Source organism: Trichomycterus rosablanca, chromosome 13 (genome assembly GCF_030014385.1).
Source record: "Trichomycterus rosablanca isolate fTriRos1 chromosome 13, fTriRos1.hap1, whole genome shotgun sequence".
In the NCBI taxonomy this organism is placed as follows: domain Eukaryota; kingdom Metazoa; phylum Chordata; class Actinopteri; order Siluriformes; family Trichomycteridae; genus Trichomycterus; species Trichomycterus rosablanca.
The window spans coordinates 21,169,171-21,196,892 of record NC_086000.1 but is presented as its reverse complement, the minus strand read 5'-3'; the positions used below and the strand labels follow the sequence as shown (position 1 = coordinate 21,196,892).

The 27,722-nt window shown below is 36.7% G+C and overlaps 3 protein-coding genes across 6 annotated transcripts in view; 2 read left to right on the top strand and 1 right to left on the bottom strand.

Moving 5' to 3' along the window:
- The window catches only part of mipol1 (mirror-image polydactyly 1), an 80,761-nt gene extending 76,269 nt beyond the window's left edge, over positions 1–4,492 (top strand). The window contains exon 15 of the mRNA XM_063007945.1: positions 4,093–4,492. Coding sequence (XP_062864015.1) covers positions 4,093–4,159 — 67 coding nt within the window. The 3' untranslated portion in view covers positions 4,160–4,492. The remainder of the gene's footprint in view (positions 1–4,092) is intronic.
- A 5,547-nt stretch (positions 4,493–10,039) lies between these two features.
- Positions 10,040–12,548, bottom strand: foxa1 (forkhead box A1). The gene is made up of 2 exons (XM_063006887.1): positions 12,372–12,548; positions 10,040–11,498 (listed from the first exon to the last, which is right to left on the bottom strand). The coding sequence occupies exons 1-2, from the start codon at positions 12,441–12,443 to the stop codon at positions 10,257–10,259; spliced, it is 1,314 nt and encodes a 437-aa protein (XP_062862957.1). The 5' UTR covers positions 12,444–12,548; the 3' UTR covers positions 10,040–10,256.
- A 2,739-nt stretch (positions 12,549–15,287) lies between these two features.
- LOC134325461 (uncharacterized) lies at positions 15,288–26,211 on the top strand. Of its 4 annotated transcripts, none has more exons than XM_063007666.1 (8): positions 15,288–15,326; positions 19,153–19,202; positions 21,278–21,362; positions 21,716–22,342; positions 22,552–22,617; positions 23,230–23,421; positions 23,542–23,681; positions 25,904–26,211. In XM_063007666.1, the coding sequence occupies exons 4-8, from the start codon at positions 21,737–21,739 to the stop codon at positions 26,103–26,105; spliced, it is 1,206 nt and encodes a 401-aa protein (XP_062863736.1). In that variant the 5' UTR covers positions 15,288–15,326; positions 19,153–19,202; positions 21,278–21,362; positions 21,716–21,736; the 3' UTR covers positions 26,106–26,211. The 4 variants fall into 4 exon arrangements, with proteins under 4 accessions (XP_062863736.1, XP_062863733.1, XP_062863735.1 ...); XM_063007663.1 differs by having other exon boundaries at positions 22,549–22,617; XM_063007664.1 differs by lacking the exon at positions 19,153–19,202 and having other exon boundaries at positions 15,309–15,326; positions 22,549–22,617.
- The last annotated feature ends 1,511 nt before the right edge of the window (positions 26,212–27,722 follow it).

The following is a 27,722-nucleotide window of genomic DNA, read 5'->3' as shown; positions in this document are numbered from 1 at the left end:
CCCTGTCACACGTCTGTGAGAAGAATGCATGACTGAGGCAGCACGTTATGCTAGGATGAGGAAGCCCTGAGCAGGCCCAGAATGTAGCACCTGAGTGCTGCCCTAGCAGGCTCCATTGATGCAGGGGCTGAGCTATTGGTCTAATGACCCACCGAATCAAACTTGGCCATGGGAAACACACAAAGACCCTTTTCATCGGCTGGCTAGTTCACAAATGGACTGTGGCTGGCACCTTGTATCATGCCTTGGTCTAGCAGGGTGCTGTGTGGGCCTAATAAAGCACTGACCACATTGTGCTCATACAGCACTTACCACTTCCACATTGTGATACTGTTAAAGAAGTTTTTTTAATCTTTATTCACTGCTTTTGTAGGGTAGATATGTTTACTGCTATACATCTATTGAAGATTATGTATGTAGAATTTAATCAGACCAAAGGACTTTCTGCCACTTTGTTGGGGAGTCAGTTGGCAACATTTATTCTTTCCGTATAGGCAAATTTTGTGTAACACATTGAATTAATCTATAATCACCTTTATTTGCAGCGAGTAATATCTACAGCTCAGAGTGACAGTAATTACATTGAAAGGTCAGTTGAGTGGATGGTTGCTGTGACATCAATTAAGTTTTTACTGGTGGCTAGGTTATATGGCTGTTGTTTCTTTCCTCTTTTTCCTCTTTCTTCACTTATGATGAGCTAACCTGAGCTCTGATGTATGCTCAGGGCCTTTGAGATAAGCATTAAAACACCCCCAGGTTGATGACTAATCCCAGCCTGTCAGTGTGCCCATCATGACCTCTCATGATGTGTGAGCAGTTAAGCAATGCTGTTTTCCCCTAGTTGCCAGCCTGTTTAAAATTCTTGGCAGTAAATGATGTTGTGGGAGTCCTCCAACAACTCTTCAATGAGGGCACAAAGTTCAGAGAAAAAAAGTTACTTAAAATCACCAGCTAGAAAAACAGCGTGAGAGCAAATACTTGTTTGTGTCCCAAAATCACATACCAGACAATACCAAAATACCAAACTAAACAGTATCTTTAAATAGTTGCAAATAATATTTAGAACATACTTTTTGTATGTTGTCCAGTTCACTTGCCTGCATACCCACCATAGTTGCTGTCAGTGTTGTACAGTAATTAGCATGGAAACTTTGGCCTGTGACTATGCAGCCCCATGCAGGTGAGGTTGTGACACCTTTACCTCGTCAGCAGTATTAAAATTACCTGCAGTTTAAGCCACAGTAGCCCTGTTGTTCCATACCAGACAGTATAACCTTCATGTACCCTGGCATACTTTCTGGCAATAACGATTTGGCCCTTATCACAGTTAATCAGGTCTCTATGCATGCCCATACTGGCTACATACAACAAAATATGAAAATATGAATTATCCATGCCCATTATTGGGGGTGGTCCTAATATTTTGGCTCATCACTGAAAATTTATTTGAATTTTAGATTAAGTTAGTTTTCTTTTGTTTTCTTAGTAAAAGGAAATGTGTCAATGCTAGTCTGTGGTAACTGTCAGTACTACAGAGTATTCAGAGATAAAAATCTTAGAGTTTCTTAAGCACTTTTTATTTTTGAATTTTTTATGATTAATACTGGTTTGAGGGTGGCAAAGCAACCAATATTATTGTTGCTGCTCCAGCAACCCAGGTTTAGTTATCGATTTCTGTTATTGTTACTGTTTTAGAGTTTTGTTTGCTCTTGTGTTTGTGTGTTTTTTACTACATTTTGTATTAAATGCCAAGAACATTTCAATAGGTGGATTTGCTGCTCTAGTATATTGACTTTAGGTGTACGTGTGTTGGATTTGTCTGCATTGCATCCAGTCTTTCTGTGACCCTGACCAGGCAGTTACAAAAAAGAAATAAATAAGAACTAGTTAATTGCAGATATTTAAAGAAAGTTAGAAGTAAGGAAAATATGTTTCTTTCATGTGTTGTAGAATATCAGTGGTGTTTTGTATTTATGCAAGGTTGCTGTTTACTCCGTCTAATTCCAGCTGTAATTGTTGATTTTGCGACTCTGAATTCTTAATCAGGATTTATGTTTTCGCTGGCTCTTTCCTGGCGTGTATGTTTGGCTTTACCGGCCACTCTCTGCAAACAGTGTTCCCAAATCCCAGGCAGCACACCAGCATACCATGGACATTCTAATGCAGAAGTGGTGACCTGAGAATGGTTTCAATCTGACAAAGAACGTAATGAATATGTTTAAACTGCTGTACAGTAAATAGGTGCATGAAAGTTGACAAAAGAAGAAATATCTAGGTGTTGTGCATATATTTGTTTATTTGTGTTCACTAGGGAGACTAGAGAATGAAAGTGTTGAACATATTTGGTTTGCCTTTGTTCTGTATGTCAATGTGTATGTTTGCACAGGTCTTGTGCTTTGCTACAGTGACCTTTCATTAATATGAGTCAGTGTTTTAGTCGTTTCACCTTACTCTTTTTTAAATTCATGTGACATTTCTTAGGTGCATTCTGTTTGTGTATATGTGTAGTGTATACACACAGCTTATGGCAGTGTGTGGAATACACATATGGTCTAGCAGTATTGATCAAATCTCTCTGTATAGTGAAACAGGTGGAGGCTTCTTCAGTAATAAAGCTTCAGTCAGAGCACCTAAATAAAATCTCTGATACGAACAAGTAACCTGGGCAGCCATGTCCAACCACCACTCATTTTGTTAGATCTGAGACATTTTTAGAGACATGCTTGAATTACTTTGATTTAATGATTCTAGTTAAACTAGTGTTTTTGGAGCACGAGTTCTATGTCTGACTGAGTAAAGTGTCTTTTAATGTAAATTGACCCTTAATAAATTGAATCTTATTTAAAAATCTAATTAAATATTAGATATGTTAATATGCTGATAATGGCCTTAAACACTTGATCAGTATAAGATTGGGTATGACATGTGTTCCAAGTCATACACAAATATATTTTGTGCTGACTGACTGGTTTTTGTTAGCCTATATCACATTAAAATATTTACCAGTACCTGTAGCTGGCAAGTGCTATGTGTTTCAACAAATAATATGATTTGATTTTAATATCAGATAATTATTCTAGAATTAAACATCTGTGCACTATTACAAATGGTTAGAATGATGCTCATAGATTGTTGTAGATAAAGTGTAAATAGAGCCTTTTGGTGTTTATTATTCTGACAAATGAGGAGGTTATTATTTTTTAAATCTCAGAACAGTTTTACTGCTGCTGGCAGTTTTACATGCCATACATAGAATAGAATATAGAATGCCTTTATTTGTCATATATACATATACATGTGTACAGTGTGCATTGCATATACCAGCTTGTCTGCGCCCCTGGAGCAGAGAGGGTTACAGGCCTTGCTCACGGGCCCAACAGTGGCTGCATGGCAGAGCTGGGATTCAAACTCTCAACCTTTCAGTTAATAGCTCAAAGCCCTACTCATTAGGCTACCCCTGTCCCCCATGCCACTAATGTATGTCCTGAACAAGCATGAACAATTGGTCATGTTTTAAATAAAATACTGGATCTTATGTGCGAATTAAAAAATTTATGATTAAAAATGTAAAAAATTGCATTTAGACTGTCATTTGTTCATTTGCTTTAGAAAATGTTAAAGAAAAACTAAGTATATTTGATGTTTTATTGGAAATGTTGTTGTGATTGTGGTTTGCTGTTAGTACAGTTGTGTATTTAATTACATTAATGGAATCAGTTCAGTCAGGACAGTGTTCTAGTTTGTTCTGTGACACTTTGTCAGTTGTGCAGTTATGTGCTTTTTGGATGGGGAGACCCTATCTGTGATTTCTTAGAGTACTTGGGTAATCTACAATTTTGTGCCCAAAATTACATTATGTTCAAATGTTAAAACACTGCTGCTATTAGTATTTTTGCTTTATCATTTTTGCATAAGTTATTCAATGTTGTATATTTTTAGAGCAAGCCAGTGTTCAGAAGTGTTTTAAAGTATAATGACCTCGACTGAAATCTACTGTCTGCGCCCCTAAAAGAAAGAATGTGGATAATTTAATGATGTTACGCACTTCTACATTTTATTTTTCTTACTGTTCTTTTTTCTATCACATTACAGATTAGAACGGCTGGTTGAAGTCCTAAGAAAGAAGGTTGGTACAGGCAATGTACGTACTGTCATTTGACTGGCCGATGGGTGACCGGAGCAGACGGCCACATCTGGTGACCAGGCTGCTGTGTTTAACTCTGAGCAAACATCTGAAGCCCGGCCTCAGCAAATAAGTGCTGCCTTCTTTCTCACCCTCAGCCCTGTATTGCCTTCTCATGACCCCCCCAACCACCACCATCACCACCACCACTTCTGACTGCTACACTCTTACGCTGATACTGGCATAAATATTGATACACCTACAATAGGAAATTAACAAACTTCCCTTGCAGTATTATATCTTTATTTTGATGTATTGATCTGATATTTGTACAATGTGACAATAAACACCCTTTTACAATTTTTAAAAGCCTTTAATTTAATAAATGCTTTACAGCCTTTTTCACTGGTATTAGCTATGTAATTTTTAAATATAACAAAATAAGGGTGTAAAATAAAATAAAATAACAACAAACAAAATTTTATTTACTTTTTAAAGAAATAGCCATAGATTATGACTGATCATTTAATTGTAAAAGCAGTCTTCTGATGTCCTAGTTTATTTTTAGGTAAATAAGGAGGGTTATGGTTATTTGAATTGTAACAGTTTTACAACCGCTATTACTTAGTCATTGCTTTCATTTGGAGCAGGGAGCTATGTCTATATTAACAGTGAACAATCAGATCATTTTAACCGCTTGATTTTAGTGTATATTGGCTTTTTAACAGACTTTTTAGGTAAGAGATTAGTTATCTATCTTTTAACCCACTACATTTAATTGTGAATCATAATAATTATTAATTACTTAATTACAGACTCAGTTTTGTACAATTTACATTTTAATTTACTTTTGAAATGTTTCAGATTTTAATGTTTTACATTTTTTTAAATTAAAAAAAAAATCTTATAGAAACATTTTGTATTAATTTCACATATTATTGTTTAATAGTTTTTATAACTGCGTAACAAATAAAAGGATAATTAATTTTACCAACAGTACACCATGACCACAATACATATTTACTACTATAGAAAACATGTTTAAGCTAATATCTGAGGTGTCTGCATGGCATGTTTTCAAACACTTTTTTACATTTTGGGGTCATATCATCTGACATAGTATAGTAAACCTGTTCTAAACTAAATATATGTTTTATATTTGGTAATAGGGCTTTTGGCCTTGTCACTGCACCAGATAACTGACATTTGAGAAAATCAGAATTTGAAAACTAAAGTCTTTTTAATGGTTGGAAAATTTGTAAAGCTGTCATTAAAGGTTTTAAATAAAAGATATCCAACTACTTTAATAGGAATGTTAGCTGCCTATGATCTGCTGATACGTTTTCCCTGTTTGTTGAAAAATGAAAATGTAAAATTATTTGGTGTTACGTTAAAATGCGTCCACACACTTTGCAGAATAATGGCATACCTCTTAATATTTTATTATTGTGCGACTGCCTGTGCTGTCTGCCTGTGCTGACTTCATCTAGAGAAAAGTGTTTTCTAAACTTACACATTGCATTACATACTTAAAATAGTTTATTTATAATCAATTTATTATGAATTTTCTGTAAGATTTTTTAAAACTTTTATTCGGTGCAGGTGAAACGCATTTGGAACCACGCCAGCGCGTTTTAAAAATCTGATCATTGTGGTAAGCGAGACAATTAATCTGTTTCCGTAAATATAAATTTGGTAATTTTCATCGACGTATTTATTTCGCATTTTTTGTATAATGATTTCAGAAACACCGAAAAGATCTTTCGACTTATTACAAAACTCCAATATGGTTTACATTTCTGTTTCTGATATTAACAGATTACCCTCATGAGTCCCAGTCTGTGCTATATCATCCAGTGTGATCCTACTGCTAAATATCTCTATTTTACTAAACAGATTTTCACTGTCTTTCACTTACCGTGTTTATTTTAATTAATATAAGAGAGAGCTAAATGGCTTGAGTATCTGGAGTTAGATGTAAGTGCGCATGTGCGTCAGTGCTGGACAGCTCGCACTTCACTATTGAAATGAAAAAAGGTTTAAAATATATATATTTAAATTCTTCTTGTTTATCTTAAATTATAAAAGAGTTTAGTATAATACAAAAAATTAATTTGGCAGTACATCTTATGTGCTTATATTGTCTCAACTGCTTTATTATAACAATTCTTAATAATTAACCCCAAAAATATATGTATTTGGTAAAGTAAAACCATGTTTAAAAACTTTATATAAATCCATACACAAATCTAGTTATTGTTGCACAAACATCTGGACAGTTTAGGCGAAATTAAATGTGTTCTTTCTGTATTTAGTACCAGTTTGGGGTTCTCGGTGTGAAGACTCACGCCTGTGTTTACTGGTTTGGAACTAAACGCAATCCTGATTATCCTCCATAAAATCGGTAGCACGATGACCGGACTACAAAACAAGTTTTTATACGCTTTAATTAAAACCGTGTTTCGACAGGACCGAGCTGAATGAGTCTTAGAGAAAAGCAGGACTAATCCGGTTGCTATAACGACCCCAAATATTTCAAGCTTTTTCTATTTTAATCCTAACTCTCCTGTTCATCCTGACAGAGCAGCTCACTTAAATGTCTGCTATCAACTATTACTCAAACACTAGCCGATAATGAGAAGTAAAATTACTATTGCAATCTCCTATCATTTATCAGTGTTCTTCATCAATGAATAGATATTCCCCAACGAACATTAATTAATCATATTTTTATGTCTCGCAAAAATGTATAACAACTGCATCTGATAAACTCCATTGGTCATGTAACTTTTTGATTATAGGCTATGTATTTTTCTTGTAAATATATAGATATACATTTTCTTATGACTTTTTTTGCCCACAATACGCAATAAAATATGAAACATAAACAGAGGTGATCTAATAAAAGTGATGCCTGAGCACTGTGTGATTTTCAGTAGTTAATGAAGACCGAGGAGACAGATCTGAAGTAGGGCAGTGAGGGACCACCAACCTGACATGGCTGATGCATATTAGGGGGCCACAAAGCCCTAATAAACTTCTCCCTTCTAAAATGTAATGGAAAACCAGCTGCTTCTAAAGCTGATTTCAGATAGGAGCGCTCCCTCTTTTCCCTCACCCTTTGAAAGCTCTTTTCATAGCTGTGTGATTCTGGAGGGCTAATGCTTTGCTCTTTTCGTTGGCCAGGCACAATTGTGTTATTGGAGATAATTAATTCAATCCCCATCAAAAGGTATTAGAAGCGCCTTGGCCCTGTAGTGGCTGTCTAAACTGAAAATGAAAAGACATAGAAGAAAGGTCTACGGGTAGACCCGCTGATGGCCGCTTCTGAAGTAAAGGACCCTGAGCATTGTCGCTCAAATATCTGTCCATAAGGCTGAAGAAAGCGCCAGAGCTTTTGATGAAGAACTAGAAAATGCACGAGTTAGAAAACAAGAAGCTGCTGAACCCTCCGGCCTGAACACTGACCGCTGATAACATATGCTCCACATTAATAAAGCTTCATCGCCTTCACTCAGTCACTTATTTCATACTTCCCGTATAAATAAAGTACTTATTATACTTATTAAGTATCTAATTAAAATACTGTCATAAAACAATAATAATGATCATATTAATGTTATTTAAACCGTTGTTTATGTCCAAAAAAACACATATTTAGAAAAGTACAACCCTGTTATAGAAAAAACATTTATAAGAGTTTATACACTTTAATATATTACTTTTAATATATCACTGGTTTTGTTACCCACCCACCAATTCTGACACATCGAATTATGGTCACATTTGTCTTAATTGTCTCCTGAATTTGTGCAAAACCTATTAATGTTAATTAATTAAGAAGCCCTAAATTTAAAAAAAAATCCACTTAAACTGTTTGACCCAACCACTAATAATTTTTTTATTAACTTAATTTAAATATAGAATTTTCACTTATTGATATGGGCCATTTTTTAAATTTTCATCGACAATTAGGAGTTAATTTTTACAGTTTACAAAAAATTACATTTTATACAGCACAATAATATTTGTAGGAGTTTGCAATACATCTTGTTTGGTCTAAACTACATTACAAATAGGTCCTACAAATGTTTTTTTTTGCCATCAACTAATTTATCTGACCTTCGGAATCACTGAAAAGGGTTTTAATTCCATCTCAAAGTTAGTAGTGCTTTTAAATTAAAATGTTATATACCAGATATCTGACACCATCAGGGAGATTGTAAGAATATAAATTAATAAAGAGAGAATGTAAGTATTATTGCATTAAAGCTTAAGCTTAATATCAAGTATACTGAAGTTATATGTCATTTTAAATATCTGCAGTTTACAGAACTGCATTTTGGAGAAAATTGACCTTTTAACAAGAAATCAAAAAACACAGGAATTTTAAAAAGTGGTCAGTAAAAGTCATTGGACCACAAAAGCGGGTATACGTAAAATAATTTTTTTTTAAATACACAAAAAGTATCTTTTAGTTTAACCAAAATAATATAAATTATTTAGCACATGTTACTGCAGACTAAAATATTTGTGTTAGTTATTATATAGTTAATATTTTAGACGGCTTGATCACAGTTCTTTTAGTTACACCCCCATACTGTTTTAATTTGGTGCTTTCCTTATAGTTTTTGTTTATATTTTAAAATCCACCCCGACAATTAAGAGCTTATCAGCAAATGTTTTGGATCGTTTTTGTTCTTGTTCAGTGTTGATATATCTGCAAAGTATGTCATAACTCTTTCATTTTAGGTTCATGTTTAGGTTTTATAAATGTATATATTTAATAGTTTATAAGAAATTAAGATTTTGGAGGAAATTTAAAGACAGGAAATTCTATTTTCGCGGTTACTTGTTTAATGCTTTCCCTTATTATATTTGTCTGTGATGTCTTTATTCACATGGTCATTTGGCCCTCAGTGCGTAAATTAAATTTTCGCTTTTATTTACGCGTCGAGATCAATTAAAGGATGATTAAACACATTTGAGGGTTCGTCAGCCAAAATGTGTGTCTGCAAAATACCACGATCAAAGTCAAATCTGTTCAGGTTCACGAGCCCGTCATGTAGGTTAGGCTTAACAAAAAGATGATTTGGCCTCCCTATGATATTGTTAAAAATTCTATTTAAAGAGTGAGATGAGCTTTATTAATGCGGAGCTTTGAGGCTCTGCTGCTTCTGTTAGACTTGGATTTTCTCCTGGTCTTTTACCAACACAGCCGCCTCCGCCAAAGTGCAGACTGCGCCCAGCAGAAACTACATCACATCACATACAAGAGGCATCATTCTTACTTTATTTCATCATGGTTTACAAAGTAGAATAATTCACTTTTTACTGCAGTGTTTAGGTAAAGAATGCGGAAAGCATTTTGCTTATATTGTGATTATTTCTAAATGATAGGTGCACCGTGTATTAAGCAAAAAACATAAATATTTTGATTTTAAAAAAACCAATAAATTACGTTACAATAATTATAAAAAACAATAAATTGTGTTGGATTTTTGTTTGTTCGTTTAAGCTGTTTAAGCTTTTACAAATGCATAATAGACGATAAAAATCTTTCAAAACCCGTTTCACTGATTCAACGCATATTAAACAAAAAAATTAAGGGGATTTTGATAAGTGGCTTTTTAAACATAATGATTCGACCAAACACTAACTGGCGTAATTAGGAAATATTTTTATTCACAATGCATGTCCACGTTTGATTAACTTATTTTAATACAAGTTTTGGATTAAACGTTTTTTCTTGAACGGGATAAACAAAGCCCAAATAATGAAAAAAGATGACAACATTCAAATACATCTGCAACAACCAGTTATGTTGCTTCGACCTGCAGCACACATTCCACAAGACCAGAACTGACCTTAATTGTGCACATTGTAAGACATTGTTTGGACACATCAGTTTGGGGGTTACAATAGTATTTTACAAGCTTAAAATCGTTTTAAATACACTAGCAAGGATTTGGGGATATACAGTCATTCAGGGAACACTTTACATTATTTTATTATACACATACACATTATTATATTTAAAGTAACAGTCCATTATGCACAGGGTGCATGCAAAAAAAATAAAATAAAGTGTATCTTTCAGCAATTGTTGAGTGCAGTAAATTAGAAGACCAAACTAAGAAGTGTTAAGAACCGGCCTTGAATACACACCTTGGTAGTAAGAGGCCTCTAAAGTGGAGGGGTCCATGCTTGCTCTCCCGGCCATGGAAGCGCTGCCCAGTGCCAAGCTGGAAGGCATACCTGAGCCATAAGAGGAATATTGCAATGCTTGTTCATACGCTTTCAAGTCCAGTTTGTGTTGCTCCGAAGAGGACATTAAATTATTGATGGAAAACGGGTGGTTAAAAGAGTAATGGGGGTCTCCCTTTAGATGCAGCTGGGACTCATGAGCCATTGAATGTGGTGGCAAAGGTAGAGATGAGAGAGCGGTTGCAGGACTTGCCACAGGGTGTATCTGTGGGCCATTCGTTTTTAGTTCGGAATTGGTGTTACCACTTCTGTGTTCTAGACTTTGAGGACTAGATGATTGGTTTGTGCTGGTTATTGAGTTAGAGTCCATAGTCCCGGTCTTTGTGTTTGTGGTGTCACTGGATGGTGAGCTCGAACCGTTTTGGTCTTTCCTCCCATCTGAGCCTTTACTTCCGAGAAGCTTCTTGTCGCACTTGAAACGTTTCTGTCTGCGGAGGTAACAGCCATTCTCAAACATATTTCCAGAGTCAGGATGCAGGGTCCAGTAAGAGCCTTTCCCTGGCTTATCTGGTGACCTAGACACTTTAACAAAGCAGTCATTAAAAGACAACGAGTGTCTGATGGAGTTTTGCCACCTTTGTTGGTTTTGACGGTAATATGGAAAAAGATCCATGATCCACTGATAGATCTCGCTTAGTGTAAGCATCTTGCTTGGAGACTGTTGGATGGCCATAGTTATGAGAGATATGTAGGAATATGGAGGTTTGGCATGTGGGTAACTTCTCCTGAACGTCTTGTTGTCCCGTGCCCTGTTAAGATTAGGCTGGGTATAGGTCATTGGGCTCATAGTGGGGCTGATGCTCGAGTAAGGATTCAGTGCGTTCATGGAGGTGTGTTGAGCTGAAATTGCATTCATGTTTGTGGGGCTGAGCGCGGTACCCATGGATGATACCCCGCCACCCATTGCGTTCATTGCACTGCCTGCACCGGATTGCATACCTGCCATAGTTCCTGGGCTTAGTCCGGCACTGAGAGCAGGGTTGGCATAGGACATGTTAAAAGAACTAGATGTCATGTTTCCACTGGTGGACATACTCATATAACTGTTCATAGTGTTCATGGATCCTAGTCCAGCATTCATGCTGCTGTTCGTCATGGGAGAATACACCTGAAATAAAGAAATGCATCATACAGTATTTCTGGCTCTTAAAGTTATTAATGTTAATTTAATTGTAGTGTAAAAATTTTATTTTTAATAGCATTTAATATTGCTATTTAGTTTAAACTAATATTATTCATACCCTTATTTTTTCAAAGTTTTATTACACCTTTGCCAATGTCCACCTAAAGAAAACTGTGAGACTTTAATTACATTTTATTTCCACTACTATATATATATTTTCACTATAGATACTTTAAAGTATTTTTACATGATAATGGTCCACTAAATAATAACTAAGGAAACAATATCACCGCATCTTTCAGCATCAAACATTTGTTAATACTATTTTCCTGTTATAACCATTAAACGCGTTTCAGCCCATCAACTATAAAATATATAATTCAGATAAATGTTAAAAACAATTTCTTTTTAACATTTAGTAACTGAATTATTTTTAACGACAGTCATTTAACTAGCCTATACACATAGTGCGTGTTTAAAAACAAATCTGGCTATGGTTCTTCAGCAAAGCCTAAACAAACAATTAAAATTTTATATATTAAAAAAAACACAACAAAGCGTATTTAAATAAGCATTGTGCGTTTTCCTACCTAATTTTTAGCAAGCAGAAACAAACATTTATGTACGGGAACACTACCGCCACCAAGCGGGACTGTCAGTGTCAGGTAAGTTCTAAAACATGAACAAAGTGTTCGTTTCTAAGTTCCTCATAACAAATGGAAAAATTACATTGTATTTTACACTCTACAAGAGCCATACACTAAATGCATACAATATATTGTCATTAAATAAAAAAAAACAATACTGAAACTAGTTTACAGCGCCCACCTGACATTACAAAGAATTAATCATACATACCTCTTGCGCATCAGTGTAATAGCTACTCCAGTCAGGAGTTTCGTGTCCTTCCATCTTTACTGTGCCCAGCATCACGGTGGAAATGTGCAGGGAAATGTGAAGCTCGACAACATGCAGTTTTTACTCTAGACTTGTATAGAAAGTGTAGCAGTGATGTCAGTGCTGGGGTGCAGTGGGTGGTTTGGTTGAAGTGAGGAACTGTACTGAGCGCTCCAGACTTCAGTGCGCTGGATCTTCCCCTCTCTGTTACGTAGAGAGAGGCTGGCACTGCCCCCCCTCACTGCCTCATTTAACTAGAGTCCTCTTACACATAAAAATATATTTATACCCATATTAATCATTATATTATTCAAAAATGGAAATTATTTTTACTGGGTCTAGTGGTCGAAAAAATATACAATTAGTAGAACTTGCGCACCCATGCATTTGCATACAAACCGTTCCAAATGAATCCCGGTTCAATATAATCAAAATTGGGTACCCTTTTTCATACAATTAATTTATATTTTTCTTCTGTAAACAGCCTAATTTAACAGTGGTAAGCCGTTTTTTTTTTTTAAAGCTGTGTGATGTATCATTTATTTACGTAAAATACTTTAACTCCGGTACTGTTTTAAAAAAAGACACAAACATTTTGTTTTGGCCATTTCTATTATTGTAACTTTTGATGAAAATCAAAATGCATTAAATAGCTAGCATATTTTGCTGTAAATAAACTAAATTGAACACATGCTAAGTGTTTAAAAATCAGTTAAATTACAGAATGTATTTGCCCCAAGCTTTTATTTAGCCGTGTAACCACAATATTTCGTTTGTTTAAACACATCAGTGTCAATATTGCTTTAGTTTAACAAACTTACTTTTGGTATTAAAATGTTTTATGTCACGTGGTCTAATGCAAAAATGAAACAATGGCAGATTTAGGCTGTAAACATTAAACCTGTTTCAGTCAGTCCTGTTGCCAGTATACCAATAGGTACAATGAAAAAAAAACCTGTAGTATGATGTAGTAGCCTTTTTCAAGTTAAAAATGTACAAAATAGTTTACATAAAAGATAATTTGTTTCTGGAGGATGAACATACACTTAATATGCAGTAAAGACCCAAATCGTTATTTTACATTAATGATAACTGGTCAAATAATGTATATATTTATGGTGGAAGACAATGTTTTTTTTTGACACAAAAATATTTATGCAAAAATATAAAACCCCTTTTAGAATATATACTTTAAAAATTAGTATGAACCAAGTATAAACCAATAATGAACAATATTATTTTAAAATCAAATAATGCAAACAATGAATGTGCCGTGGTTCATAATGACTTATAGTTATATATGTTCATCATGCTTCTTTGTGTTGGTGGTTGGTATTGGTGTTGGTGTTGGTGGTTGGTATTGGTGTTGGTGGTTGGTATTGGTGTTGGTGGTAGCCTATTATTACAGAGCTATACTGTTGAAAGAGCTGCACCTCCTGTCCCGTTCGCGGATAAACACCAGGGTTGCACTTTTTACTGTACACCTGCTAATGAGCGAATAACAGTGCTGATCATCCACTTACACAGGATTATCTCCCTGTGATCTCTAACACTACTACAGCACTAATCGATTTTTCACGCAGTGGAATCAGATGAAATGTCTCTTCAAGCAGAACATTTGATCTGGTTTACAGCCCCCGAGAGAGAGAGCACAAGCGTGAGGAAAATTACATTAATCACGTTAGTCAGAAAATACAGATGCAGTCTACTGAACCTTTAATAGCCTAAACATTTTTTAAATGTGTTCCCATTCTTGTCTATTAAAACGTGGTTTATATACCGTCAAATACACCGTACTCCAGCAATGCTATTTTGAAAGCCTGTATAAAAACGCATAAGTGTAAACACTATTACAAATACATTTACATTTTCAGCATTTAGCAGACGCTTTTATCCAAAGCGACTTACTCAATGAGCTGAACATGATGAGCAATTGAGGGTTAAGGGCCTTGCTCAGGGACCCAACAGTGGCAACTTGGTGGTGGCGGGGCTCGAACCGGCAACCTTCTGCTTACTAGTCCAGTACCTTAACCACTGAGCTATCACTGGCCCTGATAATCACAAATAATGATGTAAAAATGTTCCTCAGAAGAATGTCATAAAACCACCGTATGCTTATACCACAGTTGTCGTCTACATTATGTATGTGTTGAAGATTCATCATTGATTAAAATGAATTAGGAAACTATTACATGTTTGTAGTCTAAAATGATTTAGGAAACTTATGTGGTCATGTTTTAAACATTCATAACATTCTGATCTCATATCAGAGATCCCCTAACCATGACTAAAAATTGTTACAAATTTGTCAGTACTTGTTGAAGGGCCACTAATCGTGTCACTGCACAATCATGATACTTTGTGTCTTCTTTATAAATAAATACCAAGATCACAGTTTTGATAATTGAAATACTGTATGAAATTATTTATTAACAACTGTTTACAACTAATTTCACAATTTTGATGATTAACGTTCTCTGCATACATGTTCGAATGGTCGCAACATTTGATATTTCTTTTAAACTGGAGATAAAAAGTGACTAAAGTTCATTGTAATTTTGAAATGTATTTACGTAATGTACACTAATTTAACAAGGTTCATTAAAAATACAATAATGAAAGTGAATTAGAAACAATAATGATACGAGTTACAAAATTAAAGTTTAGTCTATAAACGTAGCCTTCTCAAATGTAGTATTATTATTTATTTTACTAAACAAATAGACCTTTTTTCTGAGACAGCTTTTTTTGTCACGTGCTTAAACTGCGTTCAAACCGCATGCTAAATAGTATGCTAAATGTTAGTTGTTGATGTATGAGTAGCATACTATTTAGTAAGTTAGTGTGTAGACGCAGTTTACGGGTCGGTTGCTAGGAGATACTTGTTTGCCTGAAGAGAGAAGACAAGTTTGAAAGGTTGGTTTACGCAAGTTTATAAAGTACGATTATTTTACTTTAGCATGTGTTTAGCTAATAGTTTGTTAGTTTAACAAATTTATTAATGGGAAAACTTTAAGAAACGCTAGCAACCTTTTACATTTCTCAATTAAAATGTGAATCAATGCATAGCTACAATTTTCTAAACATTAGCTTGCTTAGCTTCTATAGCAAACATTAAAGAAGTAAATCTACAGCAGGAGCCAAAAATCAGAGACCACTAGAATATAACAGCTTTCATTACAAATAATATCATTATCATAACAATTTGAGTAAAAAGTAGAATTTTTGGAAAAAAAACCCCATGAATTTTAGAATCTCTTACTCTTTGGTATGGTCTCCTTTTGCGGTAATGACAGCATGTACTGGAGCTAGCATCAACTTCACAAGTGTGCAATATCTGATTATCCATGTTATCCAGACTGTGTTAAGTGGCAACGGTTTTCCAAGGTACTCCTGGCCCCATGTGGCTATAATTATCACAGTAGCATGATAGTTTCTCATGCAATGAGAGGAAGTAAAGGTCACATAGGTTCTACAGTGGTACACAGCCTGACATTTCCCTGGATTCCATAAATCATTTCACAGTATAGTGTATGATTATTAGTGTATATTATTTGCAATATTACATTAAGAAATGATCTTTTTGAACTGATTGTCAAGTCCTGTTTGGCACAAATTGGTGAGCCATGACCCATATTACTGAGGATTGTCCTTTCATACTCCTTTATATATATTTTTTTATATTGCACAAAACTGCACCTTTTTAAACCCACAATGTGAATTGCACATGCCGATGTTTACAATGTTTTCTATGTTTACAGGTATGAATGTGTGTGTTAAGGAGAGAGTGAGCTGTGTGAATAAGATTGTCTGTACTGTATTTTTCATGCACTACAAGCATCTGTGTAACCAAAAACAAATTCCTTGTATGTGTGAGCATACTTGGCCAATAAAGCCTGATTCTGATTCTGATATATATATATATATATATACAGTGTATCACAAAAGTGAGTACACCCCTCACATTTCTGCAAATATTTTATTATATCTTTTCATGGGACAACACTATAGAAATGAAACTTGGATATAACTTAGAGTAGTCAGTGTACAGCTTGTATAGCAGTGTAGATTTACTGTCTTCTGAAAATAACTCAACACACAGCCATTAATGTCTAAATGGCTGGCAACATAAGTGAGTACACCCCACAGTGAACATGTCCAAATTGTGCCCAAAGTGTCAATATTTTGTGTGACCACCATTATTATCCAGCACTGCCTTAACCCTCCTGGGCAAGGAATTCACCAGAGCTGCACAGGTTGCTACTGGAATCCTCTTCCACTCCTCCATGATGACATCACGGAGCTGGTGGATGTTAGACCCATTGAACTCCTCCACCTTCCACTTGAGGATGCGCCACAGGTGCTCAATTGGGTTTAGTCCATCACCTTTACCTTCAGCTTCCTCAGCAAGGCAGTTGTCATCTTGGAGGTTGTGTTTGGGGTCGTTATCCTGTTGGAAAACTGCCATGAGGCCCAGTTTTCGAAGGGAGGGGATCATGCTCTGTTTCAGAATGTCACAGTACATGTTGGAATTCATGTTTCCCTCAATGAACTGCAGCTCCCCAGTGCCAGCAACACTCATGCAGCCCAAGACCATGATGCTACCACCACCATGCTTGACTGTAGGCAAGATACAGTTGTCTTGGTACTTCTCACCAGGGCGCCGCCACACATGCTGGACACCATCTGAGCCAAAAAAGTTTATCTTGGTCTCGTCAGACCACAGGGCATTCCAGTAATCCATGTTCTTGGACTGCTTGTCTTCAGCAAACTGTTTGCGGGCTTTCTTGTGCGTCAACTTCCTTCTGGGATGACGACCATGCAGACCGAGTTGATGCAGTGTGCGGCGTATGGTCTGAGCACTGACAGGCTGACCTCCCACATCTTCAACCTCTGCAGCAATGCTGGCAGCACTCATGTGTCTATTTTTTAAAGCCAACCTCTGGATATGACGCCGAACACGTGGACTCAACTTCTTTGGTCGACCCTGGTGAAGCCTGTTCCGAGTGGAACCTGTCCTGGAAAACCGCTGTATGACCTTGGCCACCATGCTGTAGCTCAGTTTCTGGGTGTTAGCAATCTTCTTATAGCCCAGGCCATCTTTGTGGAGAGCAACAATTCTATTTCTCACATCCTCAGAGAGTTCTTTGTTGATATTCAACATGAGGTGCCATGTTGAATATCCAGTGGCCAGTATGAGAGAATTGTACCCAAAACACCAAATTTAACAGCCCTGCTCCCCATTTACACCTGGGACCTTGACACATGACACCAGGGAGGGACAACGACACATTTGGGCACAATTTGGACATGTTCACTGTGGGGTGTACTCACTTATGTTTCCAGCTATTTAGACATTAATGGCTGTGTGTTGAGTTATTTTCAGAAGACAGTAAATCTACACTGCTATACAAGCTGTACACTGACTACTCTAAGTTATATCCAAGTTTCATGTCTATAGTGTTGTCCCATGAAAAGATATAATAAAATAATTGCAGAAATGTGAGGGGTGTACTCACTTTTGTGATACACTGTATATATATATACACACACACACACACACACACACACTGATCAGCCATAACATTAAAACCACCTCCTTGTTTCTACACTCATTGTCCATTTTATCAGTTCCACTTACCATATAGAAGCACTTTGTAGTTCTACAATTACTGACTGTAGTCCATCTATTTCTCTACATACTTTTTTAGCCTGCTTTCATCCTGTTCTTCAATGGTCAGGACCCCCACAGGACCACCACAGAGAAGGTATTATTTAGGTGGTGGATCATTCTCAGCACTGCAGTGACAATGACATGGTGGTGGTGTGTAAGTGTGTGTTGTGCTGGTATGAGTGGTTCAGACAGCAGCGCTGCTGGAGTTTTTAAATACGTGTCCACTCTATTAGACACTCCTACCTGGTTGGTCCACCTTGTAGATGTAAAGTCAGAGACGATCGCTCATCTATTGCTGCTGTTTGAGTTGGTCATCTTCTAGACCTTCATTAGTGGTCACAAAATGCTGCCCATGGGGCGCTGTTGGCTGTATATTTTTGGTTGGTGGACTATTCTCAGTCCAGCAGTAACAGGGAGGTGTTTAAAAACCCCAGCAGCGCTGCTGTGTCTGATCCACTCATACCAGCACAACACACACTAACACACCACCACCATGTAAGTGTCACTGCAGTGCTGAGAATGATCCACCACCCAAATAATATCTACTCTGTAGTGGTCCTGACCATTGAAGAACAAGCAGGCAGTGAAAGCAGGCTAAAAAAGTATGTAGAGAAACAGATGGACTACAGTCAGTAATTGTAGAACTACAACGTGCTTCTATATTGTAAGTGGAGCTGATAAAATGGACAGTGAATGTAGAAACAAGGAGGTGGTTTTAATGTTATGCCTGATCGGTGTATATATAATATAATGAGGCTACATTAGAAATTACTTGCCTACTAAAATGCAAATAATAACAGTGCTTACATGTATTATGGTACCTATAGTCATGACCAAATATTGCACCTTTTTTCAGTAAATGTACAACTTCTCCAAGGAAATAGTTACAGTTATAAACAAATTAAACACCTGTGTGAAAAGGCACTTACAATAAGTGAGTGATTTTCATTATTGTTTCCAAATGGTGTGTTACCAAATATTAAGTTGAGGGTGCCAATAATTTTGTCAAATTTATTTCTGGGGTTCTGCATGGAATTATATCAGATTTTGCTTTTTCTTTTTTGTCAGCAAAGTGTCAGACTAGATCCCTCATGTCAGACCTTTCTGGATTTCTTCATGTAAGTAAGGACTCACAATTTCTGTGTTGTTTGACCTGTGTCCTCAAGCACCTTATATATGAACGGAGACAGTGACTAATGACATAATAATGACTATGAAGCACACATTGTTTTTCTCATGAGAGTCATGCCCATTTCAGATACCAGATGCATTTGTGGAAGACAAACATTCATTTAGGAACTTCTGGTTAATACCTGGTTACAGGTACCGGATGTACATGTGCTGGTCATAAAATTAGAATATCATGAAAAAGTTGATTTATTTCAGTAATTCCATTCAAACAGTGAAACTTGTATATTATATTCATTCATTACACACAGACTGATATATTTCAAATGTTTATTTCTTTTAATGTTGATGATTATAACTGACAACTAATGAAAACCGCAAATTCAGTATCTCAGAAAATTAGAATATTACTTAAGACCAATACAAAAAAAGGATTTTTAGAAATGTTGGCCAACTGAAAAGTATGAACATGAAAAGTATGAGCATGTACAGCACTCAATACTTAGTTGGGGCTCCTTTTGCTTGGATTACTGCAGCAATGCGGCGTGGCATGGAGTCCATCAGTCTGTGGCACTGCTCAGGTGTTATGAGAGCCCAGGTTGCTCTGATAGTGGCCTTCAGCTCTTCTGAATTGTTGGGTCTGGCGTATCGCATCTTTCTTTTCACAATACCCCATAGATTTTCTATGGGGTTAAGGTCAGGCGAGTTTGCTGGCCAATTAAGAACAGGAATACCATGGTCCTTAAACCAGGTACTGGTAGCTTTGGCACTGTGTGCAGGTGCCAAGTCCTGTTGGAAAATGAAATCTGCATCTCCATAAAGTTGGTCAGCAGCAGGAAGCATGAAGTGCTCTAAAACTTCCTGGTAGATGGCTGCGTTGACCTTGGACCTCAGAAAACACAGTGGACCAACACCAGCAGATGACATGGCACTCCAAACCATCACTGACTGTGGAAACTTTACACTGGACCTCAAGCAACGTGGATTCTGTGCCTCTCCTCTCTTCCTCCAGACTCTGGGACCTTGATTTCCAAAGGTAATGCAAAATTTACTTTCATCAGAGAACATAACTTTGGACCACTCAGCAGTCTTTTTTGTCTTTAGCCCAGGCGAGACGCTTCTGACGCTGTCTCTTGTTCAAGAGTGGCTTGGCACAAAGAATGCGACAGCTGAAACCCATGTCTTGCATACGTCTGTGCGTGGTGGTTCTTGAAGCACTGACTCCAGCTGCAGTCCACTCTTTGTGAATCTACCCCACATTTTTGAATGGGTTTTGTTTCACAATCCTCTCCAGGGTGCGGTTATCCCTATTGCTTGTACACTTTTTTCTACCACATCTTTTCCTTCCCTTCGCCTCTCTATTAATGTGCTTGGACACAGAGCTCTGTGAACAGCCAGCCTCTTTAGCAATGACCTTTTGTGTCTTGCCCTCCTTGTGCAAGGTGTCAATAGTCGTCTTTTGGACAACTGTCAAGTCAGCAGTCTTCCCCATGATTGTGTAGCCTACATAACTAGACTGAGAGACCATTTAAAGACCTTTGCAGGTGTTTTGAGTTAATTAGCTGATTAGAGTGTGGCACCAGGTGTCTTCAATATTGTACCTTGTCACAATATTCTAATTTTCTGAGATACTGAATTTGGGGTTTTCATTAGTTGTCAGTTAAATCATCAACATTAAAAGAAATAAACATTTGAAATATATCAGTCTATTTGTAATGAATGAATATAATATACAAGTTTCACTTTTTGAATGGAATTACTGAAATAAATCAACTTTTTCATGATATTCTAATTTTATGACCAGCACCTGTATATAAGGACATCCTGAAGGCTGACATCTGTCTTGGTGTCATCTTATCCAGCAATATCTTTCTCTTTTGCCTTTGTTTATTTCTTCTGCTTTAACAACATCTGAGTGTCTAACATTTATTAATTTATTATTTATTCTTTTAAACTGAGATCAAGCAAACAGTTAAACATTTTTATTTATTTATGTTTTTTGTAAAATCTTATATGATTTCTCTTTAGTTTAAATTATTTATTGTAACCAATTATTCCTGCTTAGGGCTGTAGTGGGTCTGGAGATTGCCAAAAACACATGTTGCAGGAATTCATCCTAAGTGACTAGTGTTTGTGCCACACAGCACCAGGTACTGGGAACTTTTACCAAACTATGTCAGTAGGTTGATGGGCTCCTTTTAATTGCCCCTGGGTTTGAGTTAGTAAGTAAATGACTATAATTGTAGTGCCCTGCTAAAGATTACTAGCTTGTTTAGGGTTTGTTCTTGCCCTGCGTTTAGTGTTTCCGAATTGTACCAGACCTACTATGAATTTTTATCAAGATAGAACAATAAATTGATAAAAAAAAAAAAAAAGGATTTAAATATTTGTATACTGTTTTAAATAGTTTTACTGCCTGTTTGATTGTGTATAATGTGTGATCTAGTTAAAACTAGTTAAAAAGTGAAATATTGTGACACTTCTCATATCTTGCAATCTACAGAAAACCTCAGCTGCTGCCAAAATGGAAAGAAATTTGGCATCAAAATTGCCAACAATGGGTGCAAATACCATACAAGAAGAAGCCATAAAGCCAGCCATAGCTTCTCTTGCAGGGACAGCTAAATTAGCATGTATGTCCAAAAGGCCTCAGCCTCCTGATAAATACAGATCTGAAAGGCCCTCAACATCCAGGAGGTCTTATAAAAGCCAGATCTATTCACAACAATCAGGTGAAAAAAAGAAAGTGAAAGTGAGGACTGGTGAAAGTGAGCACTCAGACTCTGAACAAAGTGATGATGATTCTGGACATAGTGTACACATACAGTCCTCAAAAACAAGCTCGATGAGTCTTCAGAGCTCCTCTGCCAGCAGCAGCACCATCAACAGTGTGAAGTCTGCTGCTGAATTACTAGAGGAAGCAAAAGAAATTGCAGGAGTTTTACCACATGGGGCTGACCAGCAGATGGTGCCAAAGAAAACCACATCAGCGAAGAAAAGGCGCACAACAAACGAGACCATTACTCCTTTGCAGATTCCATGCAAAGTTGGATATCTCTCTCCCTCAATAAAGATCATTAAAGAGCTGACGATGAGAAACATAAGATACAACTTTACATCTGATCAGGAGGTAAACAAAAACATTAGCAATAGCCAATTACGTGTTACTGTATTGAATTTCTATTGCAATCTAAAAAAAACTTTACATCATGCATATGTGAAATCCAGTATATTTCAAATGCAGTATATTTTGTTTATAATGTGGTTGTTTAAGGTCTTAAGCCTTGGTAGTACAAAAATCTTGTGTCCTAACAGTAAAAATATCTTCCTTAAAAGCAGCCCTTGGAGATTAGCTGTCAGGATAACACAACCAAACAAAGTGTATTGTCATTATCACAGAACAAGGTAAGCTTATTAGTCTTCTTGACATCAGTTTACATCAAGCACAAATGCATTTCTTAAATATTCTTAACAAATCATATAGTTTTAATTGTAAACAATTGCCCAACCCACTAAATATATAAATAAATAAATACATTTATTTTGGCCATTGATAATCACACAAAGTGTCAAACTGGTTAGAATTTAAACCTCAAAAATTATTTTGCCCAGCTTTTACATATAGCTTTAAAACTGGTGTTTTAAACATGAAAAGCCAGTATTACAGTTATTGAATGACAGATGTGACATGGCATGAAGTCACTATCACCATAATTTATTTTACAAAGCTCAAGCAGTTTTCATTTCACATTGTCAGACCTGCAGCATTTTCCAAATCCTTTTTCATTATTTCCATAATCAGCAATCTCCACCTACTGACGCTGACACATTTTAGACATTGTAAACATTATTTGGTAATCTATTGTTATAATTTTTTGAATACAGTTGGCTATGTGATTGCAATTAATTGGCTATGGACTATGAAAAACCAAACATATCATTATTTCCCCATTTTACTGTAAAAATGTTCAGTTACAGTAACAAGAGCATATGCAATATATTGCTTCACCGTTTAAGGTATTATGCCAGAAGGATCTGGTTAAACCACAACTGGTAGTCAACACCACCAAAAAGAAAGCTCTGTTAGAACCTCAGCATTACCAACCTGTTTTAAGAGGAAGCTGCAAGATTGAGACACCAGGCTCACTAACAGATCCTAAACTCAGCTGCAAAGTGGAAAATGGCTTCTCCCAGGGTCTCACCTCTCAGGTACATTTAGAAAACCCAGCTAATACCGCCTCACTGTGAATTAGATAAAGATCACACATTAATGCTATTTTCTGTCATTTCAACTATTTCATAAAATGGATATACTTTCTGTTTTTGTAGTTTTTGAAGGTGGCTGGTGTGAATGTATTGGATGCTCAAAGTGGTAGTTTTGCTCTTGTCTCAAGACCACAAAGGGGACTGCAGCAAGCTAAAACCAACCAGGCCCTCTCACTTCTTGCTAAATGGACTCCTAAAACTAAGTAAATATAAACTAATCATTATTGATGTTTTTATTTATATGGTCTTACAAAAATGTTTCATTTATTCTTTATCTTTTCTCAAGAAGCTTTGCTTTGACAGCTTGTTTTTTACATAATACATTTTCTTTTAGTTTAAGACTATGCTGTTAAGCCGTGTGTTACTAAATCATTGTAGTTCTTGCTCTTGTTAGTACAGGGCTCAAAGTTTTACCTCCTCATTTTAATCTCAGTGCGTTTGGCTACAATTCTTTCTAGGTGTAAAGTTCACTCACCAGGGGCTATATAGTACTGAAACCCACCATAACCCAGTTAGGATAAACTGGTAATGAACACAGGGTGCCTGTCAGTAGCTGAGCATCACACACACATTCATATATAGATCAGATAAAACATTAGGGCCACCCCTCTAAAATGAGCATGGCAAGGCCTATTTCATAATAATTGTGCATGTCATGGTTAGGAATACTTTAAATGTTGGGCTGCTGGTAGTTACTCGTAGTATACATATTGAATGAAGCAGATGTGGGCAGGTATAAATACCTGAGTAACTTTGATAAGGGCCAAATCATTACGGCCAGACAACTGGGTTGAAGTATCTTCAAAACAGTCCCAGAGACAAAAAATGTACATTGTAGCACAGTAAGAGTGCACTTGCATGTGTTTTTTTGGGATGTGGGAGAAACCCTAAGTGTGTAGGTAAAATCCATACAGAACGGGTAGTGAACATAGCAAAGTGCAATAACAAAATGTCATAATAATTAAAGAACAAGAACAACAGAGAAACATAGAAAATAAGTGAAATGTTCTACTTCTTTTAAGTGTTTAATATGATATGATACACATTTTCTCAGTATATGGCTCCATGTGTCAACACTGTTTTGGTAAATCCCTCTGGTTCTTTTGTACTGCTCTATCATAGGGCAAGTTCATACATTCACCTTGTTACCTCACACATCACCTCATGGCATAGAGGGTGGCTCTTTTTTACTTAAAATGTGATATTTAGTTTTAGAGTGAGTGAGTAACATTGTTGTCATCAGGTCCACTCAAGCCGCTTTAAGAGGCAATGACACAGCGAGTAATTACCCTTTAATTCCAACCCTCAGCTGAGTGCCGGGTCAGCCTGGAGCCTGCCACCTACAGCACGCTACATTCAGACTAGTTGTCTCCTATCATGGCAGGATTTACTGCTTTCAAGTGCCGCTCCTTTTTCCGAAAGATATTTCTACAATGAGTACATTGATAGAGTATTCATTTTGTCAAGAGCCCCTGAAAATTCTCTTTTAGATGCAGCTGAGAGGTTTAAAAAAAGAGCAGCTTGCCTGTAGAGTAGATTTAGATGGATAGCCACTGGGTTGAAGGTTGCCACGCAAAGCTTAGGAATGTTTCCATTCAAAAAAGCTGAACCGATGACTTGGGTGTGACCTTCTAGGTCTGTCACTAGGGCTTATCCATGCCAAAGAGAGGTGATGAATCTATCTTGTGACATGCCAAAGTGAACGGATTGCCGTAAATTTGCTGCTGTCAGCCGAGCATAAGGTGGCGACGGGCTCTCTCCTGCCTGCCTTTAGTTTGACTAACACAATGAGCCCACACACAGGCAAGCACAATTTCACCCACCCCTGTCTCTAGTTCAAACACAGGTGAAAAGTTATAGAGCAGCCAATCTGTGTAAATAGATTAATAAATCATCAGCTCAGTTTTGGCACAAAGTCTTGACCCTTTGAATAACATGTTGTTAGATTGAATTGACATGAACATTTATTTCTCTCAAAAGGTTTTCCTGCATTCTTACAGTTTCAATAAAATAATTAATGAATACATTTTTTGTTCCGCTGATTCTCTTTTTCACCACAGTGGATCATGCTGGTCCACATAACTAACTTGGCCTAGTTTTACGCTGGATACCCTTCCTAATACAACCCCACTTACTTTATCCGAGCTTGACCCCAGCACTAGATGTGCACTAACAAGTGCACTTCCCAATGGCTAGGCTGTTTGGCCATCCCACCCGACATAGCCAATCATGTCTGTGTAGACGCACAACCAGCCGATAGCACAGCTGAGATTCTAACCTCGGATCTCAGCAGTAAATGGGTAGCATGATTTACCACTGTTCCACTCAAGCATCCAAACAATTAATAAATAGGAAAATAATTTTTTTTTATCTGTATATTTAACAAATACTAATGCAGGATATGTTTTTTATGGATCTTTCACAGTTCAGGAGAATATAAAACCATTCACCATCTCTGTACCACCCATGCCTGCCAAGTCCTGCCTTTGGAGCTGCAGCTGGCATCCAGAGTCTGCCACACTCAAGACATGTCCAAGACAACCCCAGTGTTTCACCAACAGAGGCCAGCACTCAGACACCTGGCTGCCCAGTCTGATACACACAGGTCCAAAACAGCTAATGTGTAGTGGATGTATGGAAAGGCTACTGCACTGGGCAGGCTTGCAGCTATAAATGACAGGAAAACCAGTTTTGTTAGTCAATGTCTTTTTAGAATAAAATAGAAGAACACTCTGTTAGTCAGTTACTATTTTTATAAAAGATTTTCAGTTATGTAGCAATAATTGAATATAGTTATTTCTGGAATCACTTTAAATATAGGTCTAATCCACTGAGCTACAGAAAACAGGAGATAGCAAGGTCCTAGTCAGCAGTCGGTTAATAAAGATAGAGGTACAGATTAAGTCCCCTTTACAGGAGCAAAAAAGTAGCAGCTTGTAGTCCTATCTAGATCAGATTGTTGGAGAAATGTAAAGATGGGCAGTAGAAGATTGTAGTTTTTGGTATGGCAGGACTGGATTCTCTGGAATCGTACTATATTTGTAGACCTTGTCCTTTATGTATGGTAAAGCAATTTGAATAGACCTTTACCATACCAACAAGGCCATTTTATTCAGATAGATATAGAGAGAGAGAAAGAGAGAGAGAGTTCTGTATTGATCCCTAGGGTACCTATTGGTGATCCAGTTAGATACTGCAAGCAAGCTGTGAGAAATGACAGACACCCTGATCACACAAGTACAGTTGCTTAATAATCATTTTATTTAATAAAAGAACAAAAGTTATCCAACATTATCTGGTCTTGTGTGAAAAAATAATTGCCCCCTTAGTTACAAAATGTAATTAATAGTTGGGTTCAATTAGACTAGACACATCTAGGCTTGATTACTGTCAGCCCTGTAATTTACCTACTGTGTACTTAAATATAAGTTTACCAGTAATGCAAAGTAGGCTAGATGTCTATACAAGCAGAAGAATATGACATGTTTAAAAGGAATCCTGGAAGATATAAAAAAGTTACTGAAATGTATTAGTCTGGAAATGGTGTAAAAGCTGTTTCTGAGCCCATGGGACTCCACTAAACCATAGTGATAACCATTATCCCCAAGTGTAAAAACAGCAGAAATTCTTTTAAAAGTGGCCAGTCTGCTAAAACTCTTCCACACTAATAAATTATAGAGGGAGTCACAAAAACCCAGATTAATTGCATGCTGAAGGAAGTGCATTCATTATTTGCCTCAGATAAAGTCACTGTCATAATTACACTCACCAGAATGAGACTAGACAAAAATAGTATCTAATTTAATTTAGTAGTTTTTTAAATTTTATTTTCATCAACCGCTTTATCCTGGTAAGAGTCACAGTGGGTCAGGTCCCACCCAGAAACAGTTTGAGCAATTGGGGGTTAAGGACCTTGCTCAGGAACCCAACAGTGGCAGCTTGGCAGTGGTGGGGCTAAACCAGCATGCTTCTGATTACTAGTCCAAGTCCATTAACCACTGAGCCATCACCTCCGCAGATACTGGGCATGACACATATATTTTAAAGGCCCCTAGAACACATGGGGCACAAAATGGAATAAACAACACTCTACTAAAACTTTTTTACTTAAATAAAGAAGATCTGATAGATAAGGCACCTGTCAGGATATTGATGTCCCTTTTTAATCTGATTTTAATCTGTTAATGGCAATCTTTATCAAATTACAATAGAACAAGACACAACTTTCAGTATGTGGAACCGTC

What these genes read in the sequence shown, in the direction of transcription:
- LOC134325461 (XM_063007663.1), top strand. Translation starts at nt 21,737, where the DNA reads ATGGAAAGAAATTTGGCATCAAAATTGCCAACAATGGGTGCAAATACC. An exon ending in ACTTTACATCTGATCAGGAG is followed by an intron (nt 22,343 to 22,548) that starts GTAAACAAAAAC and finishes CTTCCTTAAAAG; the next exon opens with CAGCCCTTGGAGATTAGCTG. An exon ending in CCCAGGGTCTCACCTCTCAG is followed by an intron (nt 23,422 to 23,541) that starts GTACATTTAGAA and finishes CTGTTTTTGTAG; the next exon opens with TTTTTGAAGGTGGCTGGTGT.
- foxa1 (XM_063006887.1), bottom strand. Translation starts at nt 12,443, where the DNA reads ATGCTGGGCACAGTAAAGATGGAAGGACACGAAACTCCTGACTGGAGT. An exon ending in ATTACACTGATGCGCAAGAG is followed by an intron (nt 11,499 to 12,371) that starts GTATGTATGATT and finishes TCTTTATTTCAG; the next exon opens with GTGTATTCTCCCATGACGAA.